At 32.4% G+C, this 18,542-nt stretch overlaps 1 protein-coding gene across 1 annotated transcript; it reads left to right on the forward strand.

The window, feature by feature from the left end:
- The first annotated feature begins 28 nt into the window (after positions 1–28).
- Positions 29–17,730, forward strand: LOC148628731 (E3 ubiquitin-protein ligase UHRF1-like). Its single transcript, XM_088593410.1, has 16 exons — positions 29–313; positions 737–904; positions 1,562–1,624; positions 2,329–2,558; positions 2,990–3,205; positions 3,663–3,790; positions 5,013–5,326; positions 5,690–5,797; positions 6,770–6,874; positions 7,678–7,784; positions 9,470–9,632; positions 12,984–13,121; positions 13,512–13,608; positions 14,261–14,406; positions 15,312–15,410; positions 16,392–17,730. Exons 1-16 carry the CDS (start codon positions 161–163, stop codon positions 16,539–16,541), a joined length of 2,385 nt encoding a protein of 794 aa, XP_088449536.1. The 5' UTR covers positions 29–160; the 3' UTR covers positions 16,542–17,730.
- Positions 17,731–18,542: the final 812 nt, after the last annotated feature.

The following is an 18,542-nucleotide window of genomic DNA, read 5'->3' on the forward strand; positions in this document are numbered from 1 at the left end:
TAAGAGTGAATAACCTGTTGTGGCCAAAGGGCAAGTGAAAATGAAAGTAGAATATTGTTCCGAATGGAAAGCAAAGCCTCGTTTCAAAATACCGGGATATTTTCCCGCCATCATCTTGTTAGTACGGAAGAAGTGAAGAAAAAAAATTCAGAAGTCCACGATGTGGATCCAGGTTAGAACTTTCGATGGAAAGAAAAGTTTGCAAGTGGATAACCTGTCGAAACTTACCAAAATCGAAGATCTCCGATTGCGTCTTGTCGATGAATTTGAAGCTCCTCCAGAAAGGCAGAGATTGTTTTACAGAGGAAAACAGGTTATTGTTGCTTAAGTTTTTTGCATTCATTAAGTCAATTTGTACGTGTATGAACTAGATAAATCCAGCTGTTGGTCCGACTGATTCTATATTTTAACCTTACAATTAATCATGACTGACTTGCTCTAAAATCAAGGGTGGGAAAGGGGTGTTACAGAGTTGGTTCCTCTATCCTGCAACCCTCCTCTTGCCTGTCAAGTGTCAAAATTTTTTTTTATTGCAAACATTTTTGAGTTTATCTGATGGCATATTCCTTTCATTATTTATGTTCTCACTTTTTGGATCTTCTTAAATTTGCATAATCAGTGATGTGTATTTGCATGGTAAAATCTTGACAGCCCAGCTGAACATGTGTATTTTATATTTAGTTTTAACATATTTTAAGATAAACATTATAATTAAAAATTTGAAATTTTTTGTCAGCTTGAAGATGGCCACACGCTATTTGATTATAGTGTAGGATTAAATGACTTGGTCCAACTTATGATTAGAGCTGCTGATGTAACAACTGTAGTTGAAGATGAGAAGAAAAACAGTGGTTATGTCAGTAGTGATGAGGAAAGCTCTAAATCTGATAAAGAAAACCAAAGGGTATGTAGTCAGTATAATGGACACAGGATCATACACACTTGGAATGTTTTGAAAAAATAAACACTTAAATGTGATCTACAACTTCTTAGTTACTCCAAAGGTTGAGTTTTGCAAAACTGAAAAAAAAAACGAAAAATCATTTGTAGCTACATGTGAAATGAGAAAGTAAGTAATTTTGAAGTCACAATGTGTTGCTGACTTAAACATAGATTTGAAAAGGTGCAGCCATGCAAATTTTATTCCACCAACATATTTTTTTTTCAAGGATCTAGGTCATTGTATTGAATATAAATCAAGTTATTTTGATGTGAATATTCTTACTATTTATGATCAGAGGTTAAATTTGTGGTGGTCCAAAGACTGACCCCCAGTTGCTTACCCAGAACCTTTTAAATTTTACATTGTGTATTTACTTAGGTCCTGAATTTTCAACCCTTTTCATTGACACTTTATTGAAGACCTGATTTTCCTCAAGTAAGATTTAGACCAATCCCACCATTGATTTCAAACCTGAAAAGGTTCAGGATCTTCCACTGATGATAGTAAATTTAAATCCCAGTATGATATCTTTGGTGTCGTGACACTTATTAATATCGGCTAAATTCAAATTCATTTAATTAGTCTTTCTTTTACTTCTTTTCTTTTTTTTTTTTTTAGCCAGAACCAGTTGATAAAATAACAGAAAAAGAAGGTGATAATACAGAAGCCAGCACATACAAGGTATTGATATTGCATGATTTTCAATTTGCCAATGAAGGTTTTAGTATTGATAAATACTTTTCCCACAATCTCCTCATTTATAGCAGTAATATTAATCTGCATACATTTGAAAAAAAAAAACAACAAATTTTGTGATATTATTCAACATATTTTATTTGTAAATAAGGATAGATTTCTCTTAGCTAATATTTTCTGTTATATTCCCAACCTTGTTACCTGTATTTATATTACTTTCCCCAGGAAAAAAGTTAGAGGATGCAGTGTTAGTCTGCCTACCTTTCCATATCAAGACTTTTGAAATTTGGGCATTTTGTCAGACATCAGACTTGACTGGTGATTGTTATCCCAGCTCATGCACAAAACTTGAAAGGTCAAAGACTGTGAGAACATTTTATTCTGCTGTTTTTGAAATCCATATCTGTTTTCTGTTAAGTCTGTGAAAATGAGATGTGACTGTGTTAAAAACTTTTCTTTTTTTTTCTTTTTTTTCACTTGGCCACAATCATGTTAATTGTAATGATTGGCTGCTTGTATACTATCAAAAACTATGCTGATAACATGAATAAAAGAAGCTTTTAATTACTCTAACATGCTTAGACAACCCAACTAACATGGTTTACAATTTTGTTTTCTACTTCGTTGTATTCGAACAGAATGTACTCATTTTATGAACCTGAGTTGTATTTTTTGGTGATATGTTGCAGATAGGTGATGTGATAGATGGAAGAGACAGATCAGTTGGAGCTTGGTTTGAAGCCAGGCTTATCAAAGTTGAAAGAGAGGACAAGTCAAAGGTCAAGGATGAAAACAGCAATGATAGTTGTATTGGATCCATGGAAACAGATAGCAAAGACTTAACCAAGGAAATTAAAGAAAAACACAATATTGACAATACACCTTCAGATGGCTTTGTTTATCATGTAGTTTTTGAAGGGTGGGTGTTTTTAAAGTGTGGAGGTGGTGATTTTGTGATTTCATTATTGTTTTATAAGATGGTACGAGGTAAACATCAAAGAAGATAGGCTATTACTATTGGTAGACCAGGTGTTTATCCACAAATGACCAGTTAAAGTGCACATTTTCATTCCTTGCCATTCCCAATGAATAACATTTGTACGAGTACATTTATTTTTGGCATGACTTATAACCAATCAAACATACAAATACACTTTTGATTTGCTAAAGAGAAAGATTTATGTATTATAATGAATTAAGAAAATGAACCTTGCAGGAATATCATCTTCTTTTGTATAAGGAAGCATTGTATCTATGTTTAAGATATTGAACATGTGTAAAAGCTTACACCAATTCCTTCAGAATTGAAGTCATTGTTCAGAGCTTTTTATTTAAATGTTTTGTTGACAGTTATGATGAGAATGACCCAGAAAAGCTTTCTTGTAAAGACATCAGGCCTAGAGCTAGAATGAACATTCCATTTAAAGAAGTCGAGGTTGGTCAGAAAGTTATGGCTAACTTTAATGTTGACGACCCAGAACAGCGAGGTTTCTGGTATGACTGTATCATCACCAAGAAACAAGACACTAGGACAATCAAAGATTTATTTGCGACAGTATTTATTGGGTATGTGTTTAGTTGTAGACGTGTGTTTTATTTATTTTTTTTTTTTTCTGATTTAAATTGGAAATCTGGATTTTACTGTATATTTACTATCAATTTCTGATTATTATTTTTTGGCTTGATAAAATCATGTTTGTAGTTGCTGAAGTTCTGAAAATCAGTCAGAAAGTAAGTAGTATCTGGTTTCAGGTTAATTCTAACCTTTTGACAAAGTTGATTGCACTTCCATAAAATATATACCAGTAAAACTGACATTTATATAAATTTCATTAGCCTAAATTTCCATTAAAAATTGAAAGGTGTTGTATAAACTGAATTTGCTTTTATATACTCAAAATGTTGAAATAGTTACAATTGAGTACCATGGATAAGCCAATTTATTGATGTGCACCACTCCTATCAGGTACAATAGTTTTAACTTCAGAGTGTATTTGCAAAGTTCTTTTTTTGTTTATTACAGTCCAGACTTGATGCCTTTAGATGACTGTAAGTTACTATTCACCACTGAGATTTTCGATATTGAATTACCTGGCACACAGTTAAATGAGAATGACTTGCCTGTTAACCAATCTGCATCACCAATTAAACGTATGTAGCAGTGGTATTCACCTTAAGAATTCTGTAGTTTTCTTGTGAATATTGATTGCAAATTATATTCTACAGATTGTGAATCACTCAATCCTATATTAAAAATCACAAAATTCAGGATTTAACAATCTGTTTTTATAAAATAATTATGAATTATAAAGGTGCACAAACAGGTCTGATGTCAGATGTAAGACAGTGTCTGTCATTATATAGAAATTTACTTGATTTTGTACCATCAATGATAGTCTTGTGAAACTCATTGGTTTTTAAAGGGATCTATTATAGATCTTTTTAAATGGTGGAAATATAAACTGGAAAAAATATTCAAGATGTCACCCTGTTCGTCTGTCCAAACTATTTTCTAAGCAGCTTTTAGCACTTTTATGAAACTTTGTTGTATGTTATATAACCACATAGAGATGTTCATGATGTCAGGAATTTATGTTTGAACAAAAATTGTAGAAATAATGGCTGGAAATTTTCAGCATAACTTGGTCTCTTGTGTTGTCCACAACTCATCCTTAAGGACTTGAAGGATCGTTGTGAAACTGAATGGGGTGTTAGATTACTATATTGGGATTTGCATATTTTCAGAAATTTATGTTTGCACCAAAATTGTAGAAATGACGACTGTTAAAACTTCGACATTTTTCAGCAAAACTTGGTCTGATGTGTTGTCCTCTGTAATGCAGTATTGTAACGAAACTTGATGGAATGTTAGATTATCATATGGATTTGTGCATATTCTGTTATTGTGTTTTCAACAAAAACAGTACTGAATGCTGGTTGGAATTTGAGTGGTTTAGAAATGGCAGCAAATTATACACAGTATATTCACCGTAAAAATTGTGTCCAATATGTATTGTAAGTCAATATTGGTCTCCAATGTACAGAGTTCAACAGGCTGCAGGGGGTATTTGTCCCATTAGGGGCAATGTCTAGTTAAAAATTGTTATTTTACAAATATCTTAAGATGAATTAAAAGGAAGAGATAGAAAATCAACTAATATGCATGTTAATATAATTTAATTTGGTTCAAATGCCATTGCTTTGGTATCTTTTTTTCTTAGGTAAACAATTGTTTTCAAAAGTCACCAACTACCTACACCTTCTTTTGAATTTAAGTTTTTTCCCTCTTCCTGACCTGACAAAAAAGTGTTCATAAAGACAGAGGACAGGTTATCTGTAAAGAACATATCATTCCACATTCTGTTTATTTTAGGAAAAAATAAACCTGACTGTGATCAATGTCTAGACAATCCAAGGAAAAAATGTAAACACTGTGCATGTTGTGTATGCGGCGGTAAACATGACCCAGAAAAACAGATTCTATGTGACGAATGTGATCAAGCTTACCACCTCGGATGTCTCAAACCTCCTCTGACCAGCATTCCTGATGATGATGAGTGGTATTGCCCAGACTGTAAGACAGATACTGATGCGATTGTAAAAGCAGGAGAAAAATTAAAAGAAAGTAAAAAGAAATCAAAAATGGCATCACAAGTGAATAAAAACAGTACTAGAGATTGGGGAAAGGCAAGTAATATGTAGACACTATATGCAAGTTCAGATATTATTTATCTTTATGGGTTTAAAATCTTAAATACGGTATTAATGCCAAATATTTAAAAAAAAAAAAAAAAAAAAAAAAAAAATTGTAGCATCCAGTCACATTCTGGTGCTTCTAAAATATCTGAAACATTCAAGTAAAAAAATTCTAAAAAGTGGTGATAGTATTAATGCAGTTTTTTGACAAATAATACTGTGACAAGTGCTTTACTGAACAACTAACAAAACCAGTATTGTTTGATGACAAAAGAAATTTCTTTGTGTTTAAGATTCTGGATGTGGTTAATTAATCTTAGTTTTCAATGTAAGCTCTTCATTGTTATTTTGCAGGGTATGGCTTGTGTTGGAAGACAGAAGGTTTGTTCAGTGGTCCCACCTAATCACTTTGGTCCTATCCCAGGGATTGAAGTTGGTACATTGTGGAAATTCAGGGTTCAGGTAAAAATATAAAATATTACAAGCACTAAATGATTAACTATTGTAACCTTCTTGACTTGTTTTAAAGTAGCATTCCAGCTAAGAATCATGCAAAATGTGATACGTGGTTGGAAAGCCTACATATTTTTATTTTTTATATTTTGTTTAAAGTTCTTCAGTAAACTGTAATTAACATTTGGTTTTTCGTATAACCCCTGCTCATAGGAGGTAAAAATTGTATTGAATGCACTGTAGCATTCAAAATTAAGGGAGGTAACTGTAAATGATACTCAAATACAATAGAAGCTATTGGATTTTTAATGTTGATTATCTCTTAAGACCAAGTAGATTTGAATGAATAATTACAAATTTCATAATATAGACCCATAAAACAAATTAATTACAAAAAAAAAAAAATATGTAGCCTTTTTTGGGGTGTATCACATTTTTCAGATTTTGTGTGATTCTTACGAAGACAGATACCTATATCAAGTTCACTATCTTCAAAAACAAAAAACAAAATTAATCGTCTGAATATAGCTGAAATACTGCTGCTCGGACGTTAAACCCCAACAAACAAACAAACAAAAACAAAATTGCATGGTTCGTTGTTTTCTAAGTGAACACTGATTCTTGAATGCTGAAGCTGATCCCTTTCATAGCACTACATTGTGGTTGATTGGAAGTCAACAAAAAATACACATTAACATGTAATCAATGAACAACTCTGATATGTAATGATTTTATACTCCTCCACTCAATGTGAATATTTCCGTCAAAAAAATCTGCTCCTAATGGATGGATTGATTTCAAATTTGGTATGTGGCTTTAAATAGATGAATCATGTGTTGCAAGTGGTTAGGGTGCTGTCCGGTATCAACTTTCTGTACAAGTGGGGTATACCTAGCATGACAATGCATACAACATCATGTTTTGCATGGTAGATGACTGGGCGTTTAAAGTTGCATTTGTTGAATTAAAGTTTGATTTCAGGTGAGTGAAGCAGGTGTTCACAGACCTCATGTAGCAGGTATACATGGCAGGGAAGATGAAGGAGCTTATTCCATTGTGTTGTCAGGAGGATATGAAGATGACAAGGTAAGAGGAAGTATTTTAACATTTCTGACAAATGCAGGAAGCAAAACATACAGTCTGATATAGTTGTTGGGACACATGAAAGGTCAGTTGAAAGAATAATAGTCATTTTTCCCTTTGTTTCACTTAGAGGGAGACTATAAAATTTCCTTTATAGCTTTAGTTTACTTGGATGAATTCAATAGTTGTAGAGAGTCCTTGGAAGTTGATCTGATTTTGAGGTCAAAGGTCAAAATCACTCTTGAATAATTTTGATAGGACCCTACATGTTACTGTCGTATATATTAATGACTTGAAAATGGAAAGGATTCAAAAGTTCTTGTTGAAGTCACAAGTTTTATGAGGCACCACTAGATATCTTTTCAGGGATGATTTTCTTCCATTTTTTGGCGATTTCTGTTATTTCAAATCTGGATTTTACCATTACAGTTTTTTTATTATTGTATATTTACTTCCGATTGTGCCAATTTCCACTTAGTTCGTTGAGCTTGTAAAATAATCACTGTCTTTTGGAGTAGTTGGTATTATGTGATACCCTCCGAAAAGTTGTCTCTGTCTGTCTGCCCAACTATTGATGGTTTCCAGATGATAACTTAAAAATGGATCAATGCATTTTTTTTTAAAACTTTGCACAGTTGCTTAGTACTGTGAAATACATATTAAGTTTAAATTGAGCATAAGCCAAAAGTAGTTTGTGTTAGCCATTTTGAACATTTTTTCACTGTTACATGGTGGGGTATCACTTAATAATTTTCCATTTATGCCCTGTTTGTATGCCATTATTAACAAGCCTCTTATACTTTAAGGATGATGGTGATGAATTTACCTATACTGGAAGTGGGGGAAGAGATTTATCAGGGAACAAAAGAACAGCAGAACAATCATGTGACCAACAGCTTACTCGAATGAACAAGTAAGTAATATAATAGAGAAATAAAAAAAAATAGCTTTGAAAGTCAACGGACAAGTGTGACTTACATTATGTATTACAAACTTGTTGGGGCATTAGACTAAACTTGTGGCAAAAAACTTTGTTGGAAGGACAAAAATTATTCAATGTAACTATAAGATAGGGAAATGAAAGTTTTGTAGTTCATCATGATGACATGGCGGTGGTGCCTCAGTTATGTCATTTAACAAAAATAGCTGAGATTTGTAACTTTTGTTGTATTTACATCCTAAAAACTTCTGTGTATGTCCACACTGATTATATGTATTACAATAAACACATTTAATATTTGTTGATTAATTTTCAGTTGTATTTTTGGCCAATAAGAGCCAATCACATCCCGTCTTTCACAAACTGGAAGGAAAGACTTGATAATTACATTTTTTTTTAAATTCAGTTTCAGCGTCAGGCAGGCAGTTGTTGAATGTTGGCAGTCAATGTGCGCTTGTGTATTGATTTTGTTTTGTTTTGTTTTGTTTTTTTTTTTTTTTTAATGCAGAACATGAAATTCATATTTTGCCAAAAGTCTACCCAAGATATGGTCTGAAGAAAATTTGAGATTGAATAGCGTTTGTAATTTTTGCATTTGGCCTCTAAATTTTTACAGCATGCTCCAGTTATGTGTGTGTGTCTCTGCAATTGACAATTGAGTAGATATACTGATTAAAATGGAATTTTGGGGGTTTTTGTTTTGTTTTGTTTTGTTTTGGTTTTTTTTTTTCCAATTATTTATGTGATACATGTATTGTAACTGAAAAGAAGGATTTGATTATAGTGTGCATGCCTGTCAATATTTATTGAGATTTACAAGAAATTATGTCAATCCTCATGTTCTGCAATGTAGAAAAGTAATTAAGGGTACCAAGATAGTAGCGGAAATCAAAAGTTTGTAATCCAAGGACAAGAACCTGACGTGGAAAACAGATACACACAAAACAACCAAAATAATACATACAAAGTAACAAAAGTAAATGAGCAACTCAAACTCCACTTAAAACTGGGAGCATGGAGCAGGTGCACCGGTAAGCGTCATTTGCTTTTATAGAAACACCCCCCAAGTTACTCTTAAAAAGTCAAGTCCAGGGTAGACAAAAGAGGAAAGAAACTATGACAAGTTGAATAAATCAGTTCTGATGGTACAGTTGGAGACACTGTAAGAATCCACTAGTTCATGATGATGACCATAAAACTTCTGTAGTAATGACTTCCAATCTTGTAGCAACATAACCCTGTTCCAGAAGCCTTATTGTAAAAAATCTAGTGCAGTACAAAAAGTCGACATAGTTATGGCAAGCTCTGGCATAACATATGAATTGTGATATGAAAACTCCATACGCAGATGCTGAAGGGATGTGGCCATAGATGAATGGAAAGTTGACAATACAGAATGAAAGGTCGTCATGTTTGTCGTTTAGGTTGGTCAATAGCTTCTCTTTACCATTGATCTTAAAGTGTAGGTCAAGATACGAGGCTGACTTCACAGTGTCTGTAGTATCCTTTATCTCAAGTTCTTTGGGGAAGATGCGAGGTATAAAATCCCCAAAACTAGAAATTATGTAAAAGTGTTTTTTTTTTTTTGGTTTTTTTTTGTTGTTGTTGAAAAATTTGATCAGCTGTTGTTTTAAGATTTTTTATTGAATTGCTTTTAGGGCACTGGCCAAGAATGTGAATGCAGCAATTGATGCAAAGAATGGAGCTTGTGCAGAGAATTGGAAAGGGGGTAAACCAGTCCGTGTGGTTAGGAATTGTAAAGGAAGAAAACATTCAAAATATGCTCCTGAAGAGGGCAACAGATATGATGGAATATACAAGGTAATTAATCTGAAGTCTGTCAGTGATTTTGTGTGCCTTAAATAACCTCCAATTAGGCTGTTTATCCTAATGGAAGTTTCCCAGTTTGTCAGAAAAATGGCTAAAAAATAATCCTATACAAGATGAAATATTTATACCCCATGGAACAAAGTTGCGAAGGGTATAATGTTTTTGTCAGTGTTATGGACTTTTTTCCTAAACACTTGCAGATATTGACATAATTTTTGGTATATAAATTCACCATGATAAGTTACTTGTCAAGTTTATGTTTTGTACTAAACAATACAAGAAACGAGTATAGGTGTCCTTAGGGCTGTTCCATTAAAACAGAAGAGGTACCTGATGAGGGACGTTCAAATTTGGGTAACCACCCATAGAAGCAAATTAAGATTCTCTATACTTGAATTTCATTTACTTAACTGTTGAACCAAAGAAGGAAATTAAAGAGCCTTCCCTGGATACCTCATATGTTGTGACGGAACAGCCCTAAACCTTATATTGCATGTAATTTCTTTGTTGTTTATTATTTATCAAGGATAGTACCATATTTTTCTACCTTTAAGTAATTTTTTAGTATGGGTTAAATTGCTGATTTAATTTTTTTTTTTTTTTTTATTACCAAAATTGACCAAAAAAAACATAGTTTGAAGTCAAATTTCCCAGGTAAGTTGTGGGTCAGCCATGCATTTTAAAATGTCGTCATAAACCATAGGTGTCAGTAGAGTTCCAAGTCTGAGTGTTTTCACAGCATATCTTTCCAGCAAAGTTTCTTGATATGGTAATATTAAGTCCATTCATATTTTCAAAAAGTGTATTTTATAAGCAAGTTTAATTATTACTCAATTGAAGGTCTACAACATTGTAAACATGTCAATCATGGGCACTTAGGTGATACGAAACTAAGTAAACTAGTGTTATTTCACCTTCTTATGACCAAAAATGAGTATGTGTAAAGACATAGGATAGTCAGATTGTCAGTTGGCCAGCATGTATAGAGACAAAAGTAAAAATAATATTTTACTAAAACTAAATAAATTGAACAAATCAAACAAAACAAAACATATATACAACTTGCAAATGAAAATAAATAAATGGGTGTGCAAAATAAAAGAATGTAAGCAAACAAAAGTCACAGTTCACACACAATAAACAGACTAAAAATTGGTGTAGTAAAATCAAATAGATCTATTCAATCATCACCTCTCACCATAGCTCCTACGGTACACCATAATCGACGGTCAAGATCTGGGACACAACGATTTCTGTAGACTTTCAATATAAATTCAAACTAAATTTCACTATTTCAATATACAGTCAAACCTGTCTTATGTGACCCTTCAAGGGAGTAGGTAAAAAAAGTCACATAAGACAGGTGGTCACTTAATACAGGTTTGACATCTAGGATTTTTTAAAAACACTTTAAAGACAAACGTTTGTCACTTAAATTAAAAACAAATAAAAACAATCCAATTTTAGTAAGTTCTAAGTAAAAAGTCAATCTAATCTAAAAAATTTTAAAAACTAAAAGACATTATTAACATGATAAAGTTTTTTTTAGTTTCTCTCAACTGCAAAAAAATCTGTTATGTTAGTTTGTTTACATTGATTTGCACAAAGTATATTTAGTTCATCTTCAGCTTTACATATGCTCTCTAAAACATTGAAGAGCCTAAGTGTTTTCCAAAGAGCTTAAGCTTGGTTAACAAGTCATTGGCCTCGATTTTAGATATTGGGGCCGCTGCATCACTGGTATTGTCGTCGTTGTCATCACTACCACTGTCCTGTGATTTGAAGTGGTCTAGCAGATCATTTCCTGACATTTCCCAATTTTTTTCATTTGTATCACAAGTACTTACGGTGCTGTCAATACCTAAAAGTTCGTTAAATTCACGACCGAATATCTCACCTGACATCTTTAGTTCTGCTAAGGGAATATTATCATCCTGTTCATCATCGCTTAAGCTTTCTTCAGTTTCAGTTTCAGAGACAAACCAACATTTCTGAAAACACTTAAGAATGGTGTTTTTGTCTACCTCATTTCGTCGTCATTTTCGTATCTAATGTAAACTGTTTTCAACTGATTATTATTCATACATCAGTATTTATTTCCGTGAGTTTCCGGATATTTTCGTAAATTTGACGGAATTTTTTGTTTTAAAATTACTTTACTTCCGGTTTTCGAACACTTCCGCTAAAATCAAAAGGTCGCATAAGTCAGGTATTTTAACCATTTAGACATGAATAATACGGTCGCTAGTCGCATTACGCAGGGAGTCGCTTAATACAGTTAAAAATAATAGAAAAATGAATTGGGGGGACCTAAATTAGGTCGCATAAAACAGGTGGTCGTTAACACAGGTTTGACTGTATATGCTTTTCTGATTCACATGGCACACTATAGTTTTCATTTCTCATATAAATCAACACAATTTATCATTCAAATTGACCCATACACACCTTCCGGCCAATGTAAATTTCAGAAATAAATAACACAGTTCTTGTGCTGAACGTCCACACAATATTTCAATATTTCACCATATACACTGACGGAAAACTAATTTCAGCAAATTTCACTGTGTAACAAATAGAAGTGTAGGATATATTAACGCAACATCCCAGCTAAATTAACACCAACTACTGTTGACTATAAATATTACACCATCCGCTAAATTACGGAAATATGGGTCGTTGTACACTGTACAAAACCGACATTAACATACAGTTTTTAGGTATATCTGTGTCAAAAACTAGGACGATAGCATTTGACAATATTTACATTGTTTCCTTCAAAACGGAGCACTAAACTGGATAGGAAAAACCCCTGAAACAAATAAACCCAAAATAATTAAATGTTCACTCAAAAATGGAATTTAAACCATAAACTGACCTGCACATGAGAATTAAACTAAAGGCCTGTACAACACGCCATACAATGACAGAAATATCTATACGGTCACAAACAGAAATAAAACGCTTACCTGAGCAGATTCAACATATTTTCCTGTTAAACTCCATGTCCTGAACTGACAATTCTGAGACCTCACCAAAAATGTGAATTGCAAACTAGGACACAACACGTCCAGTCACTTCAAAATCTAGGTGTGCTCTGCCTAACCGTTTTACCTGTATAAATCACCCTTGCGTATACGCGCCTGTTTGGCAGGAAAATCATTGAGCGGGTATCACTTACCTTTAAAAAAAAAAACGAGATATTTGTGAACTATATCATCTATTTCAAATTATGGGCAAAATAATAAATTAATAAATGCAAAAATGAAAATAATATAATGAAGTTCGTGACAGTATGTCATGATTATAGTTGTATACATATTGTTATCATTTTTACTGTAGATTGTTAAATACTGGCCTGAAAAAGGAAAGTCTGGATTTCTGGTCTGGAGGTATTTACTTAGAAGAGATGACCCAATTCCTGCACCCTGGACAAAAGCTGGCAAGAAAAGGACTGCAGAACTTGGTCTTGACATGCAGGTAAAAATATTGATTTTTGCAATGTTTCTACCTGTTAAACAGCACTGTATTATATTTGTTTAATAAATTTGGTTTGAAATTTTGAAATTTTACAAATTGATATTGAATTGAAAGGTGAAAGGTGAATAATCGAAGGTACAGATCATTTATTGAGTGTTTCTTGCTAAATCCTCCAATTGCTTCAGCTTTGCATCACGTAGACAGATGGCAGATTCAGGAAGGAGAACTCTTGATGTAAATTTGGGATGAATGCTAGTGAGGGTGTTGTATATGCAACCATTCAATTTGAATTGCTCACTTCTTTAAGAGTCCTTTCACTTAAAAAGGTTCCAAAATTATCTTTGCACTAGCTTGTAGAATCTAAATTTCTGATCTGTCTATTTCTTGTAGTATCCAGATGGATATTTAGAAGCTCAGGCCAAGAAAGAAGAAGAGGGCGGAGAATCAACAAAGAAAGGAAAGAGGAAGCGTAAAGATGAAGATGAAGGTAGGGGTAATATCTAAAACCTGTGTCACAAATGGTGAAAGCAGGTCTCATCTAGTTTGTTTCAATTTTGAAACCTTTGTAAAAGTATGAAATATTATGGTATTTATACCTTGTTTTATGAAAAACGTCATGTGATATACCACTGATCAAAAAATCTTGTGCAGTAGGTTTATTTCATTGCTCAAATTTAAGGTTTACATTGTTAGGACACATTTAAATATAGTTCGAAATTTTTGTTATAAATTATTCGACATATCAAATATGAAAATGTTTAAATTTGTTGTTATGGTGATAAAAAGTGGCTAAGTATGTTCGGCACCAATTTTTTCATCTTCACATGCCAAAAAAATTAATTGTTGAAATCTTATGAAAAGGTTGTGAATGGGGTATTCAGTGGGGAAAATCATAGTAATGAAATTGTTTCAAAATGGGAGAAGCAGATATTCCTTCAGTTTCTTGTGGATTAAATTATTTCTACACTCTCAAAAGTTGAAATCACGGTTTTTAACTGTCTCCAGTGTAGAATAATATAGTCTACTCAAAACTGAAGGAGATGCTATGTTTATAGGCATACTTGCAAGGAAGCACAGCATGTCTGCTATGTATTGTTGAATTCAAATTTTAATGGTATAATTTTCATTTATATCTCAAGATTCCTCCTCAAATGGATCACCAGAGAAGAAAAAGAAGACTGTTGGTTATAAGATTAAAAAAGAGCAGAAAGAACTGATTGCACAAGATGTTGACAATAAAAATTTGTGGGATGAGGCAGAACAGTTTACCAAAGAGGGTGCTCAGGTATGTATGTTGCAGTAAATTAAGGAGAGTGCTGTCAATGGTAATATTCTTGCTAAATTAGGCAAAAGTAATATCTTTATTCATTCTAGTATTATGTAAGCATGTATTTTTAATGTTTAATTTTTATTTTATATACAACCGCTCTGAAGGATAGTGGGTATACCGTTCTACCATTCACTGTGTATTCGTAACACTCTTTTCTGTCACAGTGGCTTGAAATTTTAACATATTCTTCCTCTAGGTATGCCATATGGTGGGATACATTTTGGACAAATTTGATAAAGTCTTCCTGTTTACCAAGGACTTTTTACATATTTTGAAAGTTGAAATTTTTGTCACATTTTTCTCGGCAAAGATTCCTCACAGGCTTGAAATTTTAAGATGTTCTTCCTGTAGGTATGCCATATGGTGGGATTCATATTCAGAAAAAGTTGCCAACAACTTCCTGTTTACCTAGGACTTTGTTTATTTTTTTGACATATTTTGAAAGTTGAAATTTTCTTTGCATTTTTATCAGCAATTTTTCATCAGAGCAGCTTGATATTTTAACACATTCTTCCTCTAGGTATGCCATACAGTGGGATATATTTTAGGAAAAATCTGACAACTTTCTGTTCACCAAGGACTTCGTTTGTGTTCCTGATATCGTGATTGAAAGCAAGATTATCACTTGTGAGCCATCGTTCACAGATTTTTTGTTTTTCTTTGTTTCTTTTATCGCAAATTTAGAAACACAGAGCAAAAGTTGCTTTTTGGTCTAATTCAAGTCTTATTCAGCGCCACGGACCAAAATAATGAACTTTTGCTAATTTGAGTAAAAATTGTAAAAAATGTTAATGATGTTAAAAATCATTTAAGGTTAGTGTTCTACTGCATATTATACATTTATATGTCTGTATTGACAGAAATTCCTTCAAAAGGTGGAAGAACTATTTACCTGTATCTGTTGCCAAGAGATAGTATTTAAACCTGTCACCACAGATTGCAAACATAATATTTGTAAGGTATGTACAACTTATGTAAATTGATCTTACTGGTTGACTTGTCTTGAAGATACAAAAGACTTTTATAATCGACTATTCACTGAAATCAATTTATGATATTTGTGACAATAGCTCTACATATTTTTGCTCTGCTGTTTTTACTACATCAGTATTCCATGATTTTTCCAAGTTTTAGGTTTAGAAGGAAAAAATCTAAGTGAAGATTTACTTTCCCACACTTGAAATCATTGAAAAAATTGAGTTTTCTTCATCCCTAAGGGAAAGTGGTGCATAATAAACAACTTTCCTATACCAAAAGTGCACTTGCCCGAGGTGATGGAAAATGGAATCCTAGATCACTGTGCATGTATCAGTCAGTCATATCTACAGAAGCCTATTAAGGACATGCAAATTTTTTTTTTTTTTTTTTTTTTTTTTTCAGTCATAATTTTCAGTTGAACCTCAAAATTTCAACTTCAAACTCGAAATTTTGCACTTGAAATTGAAATTTTTACTTTTATCGAAAGTAGACATTTCAAGATTTTTGAAGTTGAAATTTTTACTTAAATAAAAGTTTGAATGTCCCTCATATGCTTCCATGCATGTCAACCCTGAACATTCACAAATATATAATGTAAAATATATTTTTGTATTAAGTGCTACTTGTCATCTGGAATGGTAATGACAGGCAATTGTTTATACATCTATTCATTTGTTGGGCAAACAATTCTGAAAGGCAGCTCTTGTAATGTTGGCTTTTTTTGTCTGCCACTGCAATGCTGAATAGGACAAATAAATACCTGTGTTCATCCGTCGCACTTTGTTGACACAACACCTCAAAAGCCACCAGATGTACTTTGTTAATATTTTGAACTTCATTTTGGTGGTGACATGGCTATGCAAAGCCATCTTGTTTATATTTATTTTGTGTTTTTTTGTGTGTGTGTGTGTGTATGTGTTTTATTATATATCATATGTATATCAGTCATCTTTCCTTTACAGTCCTGTTTAACAAGGTCATTCAAAGCAGAAGTTTACAACTGCCCAATGTGTCGAGCTGATCTTCAAAAAAACGCAAACCCTCCAATCAACAAGACATTATCTCAGATTCTTCTCAACTTCTACCCTGGTTATGACAATGGCAGATCATGAACAAATGAATCAGAATAGTGTTGGACTCAGGAATATTGACATACTGTTCTGTTTTTCTAAATTTTATAGTGCTGTATGATTGAGAATCATGTGTTCACACTGCACAAGAGAAAGTATGTTTGTAAATTTCATATGAGATCGTGAGTGTATTAGTATATACATACACTTATTCATATATGCAATTCATTGTTGGCATTTGATTCAGAAGTGCTCTTGAGATTGATCTGTCACTTGTTTTCTTCATGTTCGTTGTTAAAATTTGAAGGAGATTCATAGTTACTTGACTAGTTGAAATTGATTTTGACCAGCTAATATTTCCAGAAGGAAAAAAAATTGCTTCTACATTTAGTTAAATTTTGGGGCCACTGTTCATTGTCACTGAAGCCATAAGGAGTAGTACTTAAGCTTATTTTTTTTGTCTTTATTTTTCTATATCAGAAAGTGAAAGATTCCTGCTCCTTGAAATCTTATGTTTATCATATTGATGAAAGTTGTTATGCATGTATATTAATGTTTTTGTTGAACTTGTGGGACCAATGAATGTAAAAGATATTTGTAAATGTATTTTTTTCCTCAGTGATGTAGGATTTTTTTCTAAACTTTCAAAATTTTCACAGGGAAACTCTAAGATTAACTTTTTAATGTTTAAAGTTAGCTTTCCTAACTTAATCAATCCTTTCTAAATTTCTAGTTTTAATTTCCAAGGGGAAAGTGGAATGTAAAAAACAACTTTCCCTCACAATAATTTCGCTTGCACCAAGTGATGGAAATATGGAATCCTTGAACATGTTTTTATCTTCATATTTATCGGTAAACAAATAAGAGACTTTGAAACTCCATTTATTGTATTTTCTTTAAAGAATGTTGTGTCTTTTAAAGCTTTTTGTATGTTCCAAAATCTCCTCTTATTAAAGATTCTAGTTAATTTTATTTGATGAAGTATTCAAGATATCATGAAATTGAGACAAAATTGAATTTACTGTAATAGGGAATTGACTGAATGTAATTGAAATTCTTGTGATCATGTTGCATTGTTTGTGTGATTTTAGTTTCTTTTTTATCATCTTTAGTTTCTTGTGAATAAATTTTTAAGATAAATATGATATATAATTTTAATGTGAAATATTTACTGTACAAGATTCATGTATATTGTTGAAATAAAATACTATGACACAATCCAGTTTGAAAACAGTTGTCTGGGAATTATTCAATTAAATCTTTCAAGTTTAATTTGGTACATAAAAAAAAAAAACTTAATGAATGTGTTCACCTTATATGTAGAATATTGTTGGTTTTGCTGAGATTGGCTAAATGCAGGTGTTAGGTTTCACTGTACAGAAAGAGTGTTTTGTAAGCTGTAAGTTTCGAATTCTGACCTTTCTAAAAATAAGTATAATACAAATGTATGTACTAGTAAGGGACAAAGACTTGTGACAATTCATAATTTGGATAATGAAACTAAGTTACATAGATAGACATGATATAAGGCAAGGTTTTAATGCATGAATTTCATAACATACAAAACTTTAAGTACTAGAATATTGTTCCTGCCTGTTATTGTACATATTGTTTTTTAAGTATTTTTGCAGTAATATGCATTTTCTTCCTATGGAGATAACACAAAAACTTTTGAACTTTAAGTTGCATGGAAACAAGCTGAAAGACTCACATTTTTCCATGTTTTTTAAACAAGTAGATGCACTGTTAATTTTTTTAAGATGTGCCAAAGTTTCTGATATTCTGTGTTGTCATAGCCTGTTTTTAATGAAGAAATATCCAGTTTCTTACTATGTTTCCAGCTATGCCTACTGAAGGAATGGGACATTTTACGCAATTATTTTAGCTAGTTTAACTCTTTATTCAATCAGTTCACATTGATATAATCATATACTGTTATGAAATAATAGATTAGGCACTTAGGATAAGCCAATATGGATTTAATGTCTTGGGGCACTGTTTTTACTGTGTAGCCTTTCTGTGGAGTGAAACTTTTTAGTTTAT

This window comes from Perna viridis, chromosome 1 (genome assembly GCF_037379345.1).
Source record: "Perna viridis isolate PV_CMFRI_1.1 ecotype Kerala chromosome 1, ASM3737934v1, whole genome shotgun sequence".
Classification (NCBI taxonomy): domain Eukaryota; kingdom Metazoa; phylum Mollusca; class Bivalvia; order Mytilida; family Mytilidae; genus Perna; species Perna viridis.

What these genes read in the sequence shown, in the direction of transcription:
- LOC148628731 (XM_088593410.1), top strand. Translation starts at nt 161, where the DNA reads ATGTGGATCCAGGTTAGAACTTTCGATGGAAAGAAAAGTTTGCAAGTG. An exon ending in ATCTGCATCACCAATTAAAC is followed by an intron (nt 3,791 to 5,012) that starts GTATGTAGCAGT and finishes TGTTTATTTTAG; the next exon opens with GAAAAAATAAACCTGACTGT. An exon ending in AACTTGGTCTTGACATGCAG is followed by an intron (nt 13,122 to 13,511) that starts GTAAAAATATTG and finishes TATTTCTTGTAG; the next exon opens with TATCCAGATGGATATTTAGA.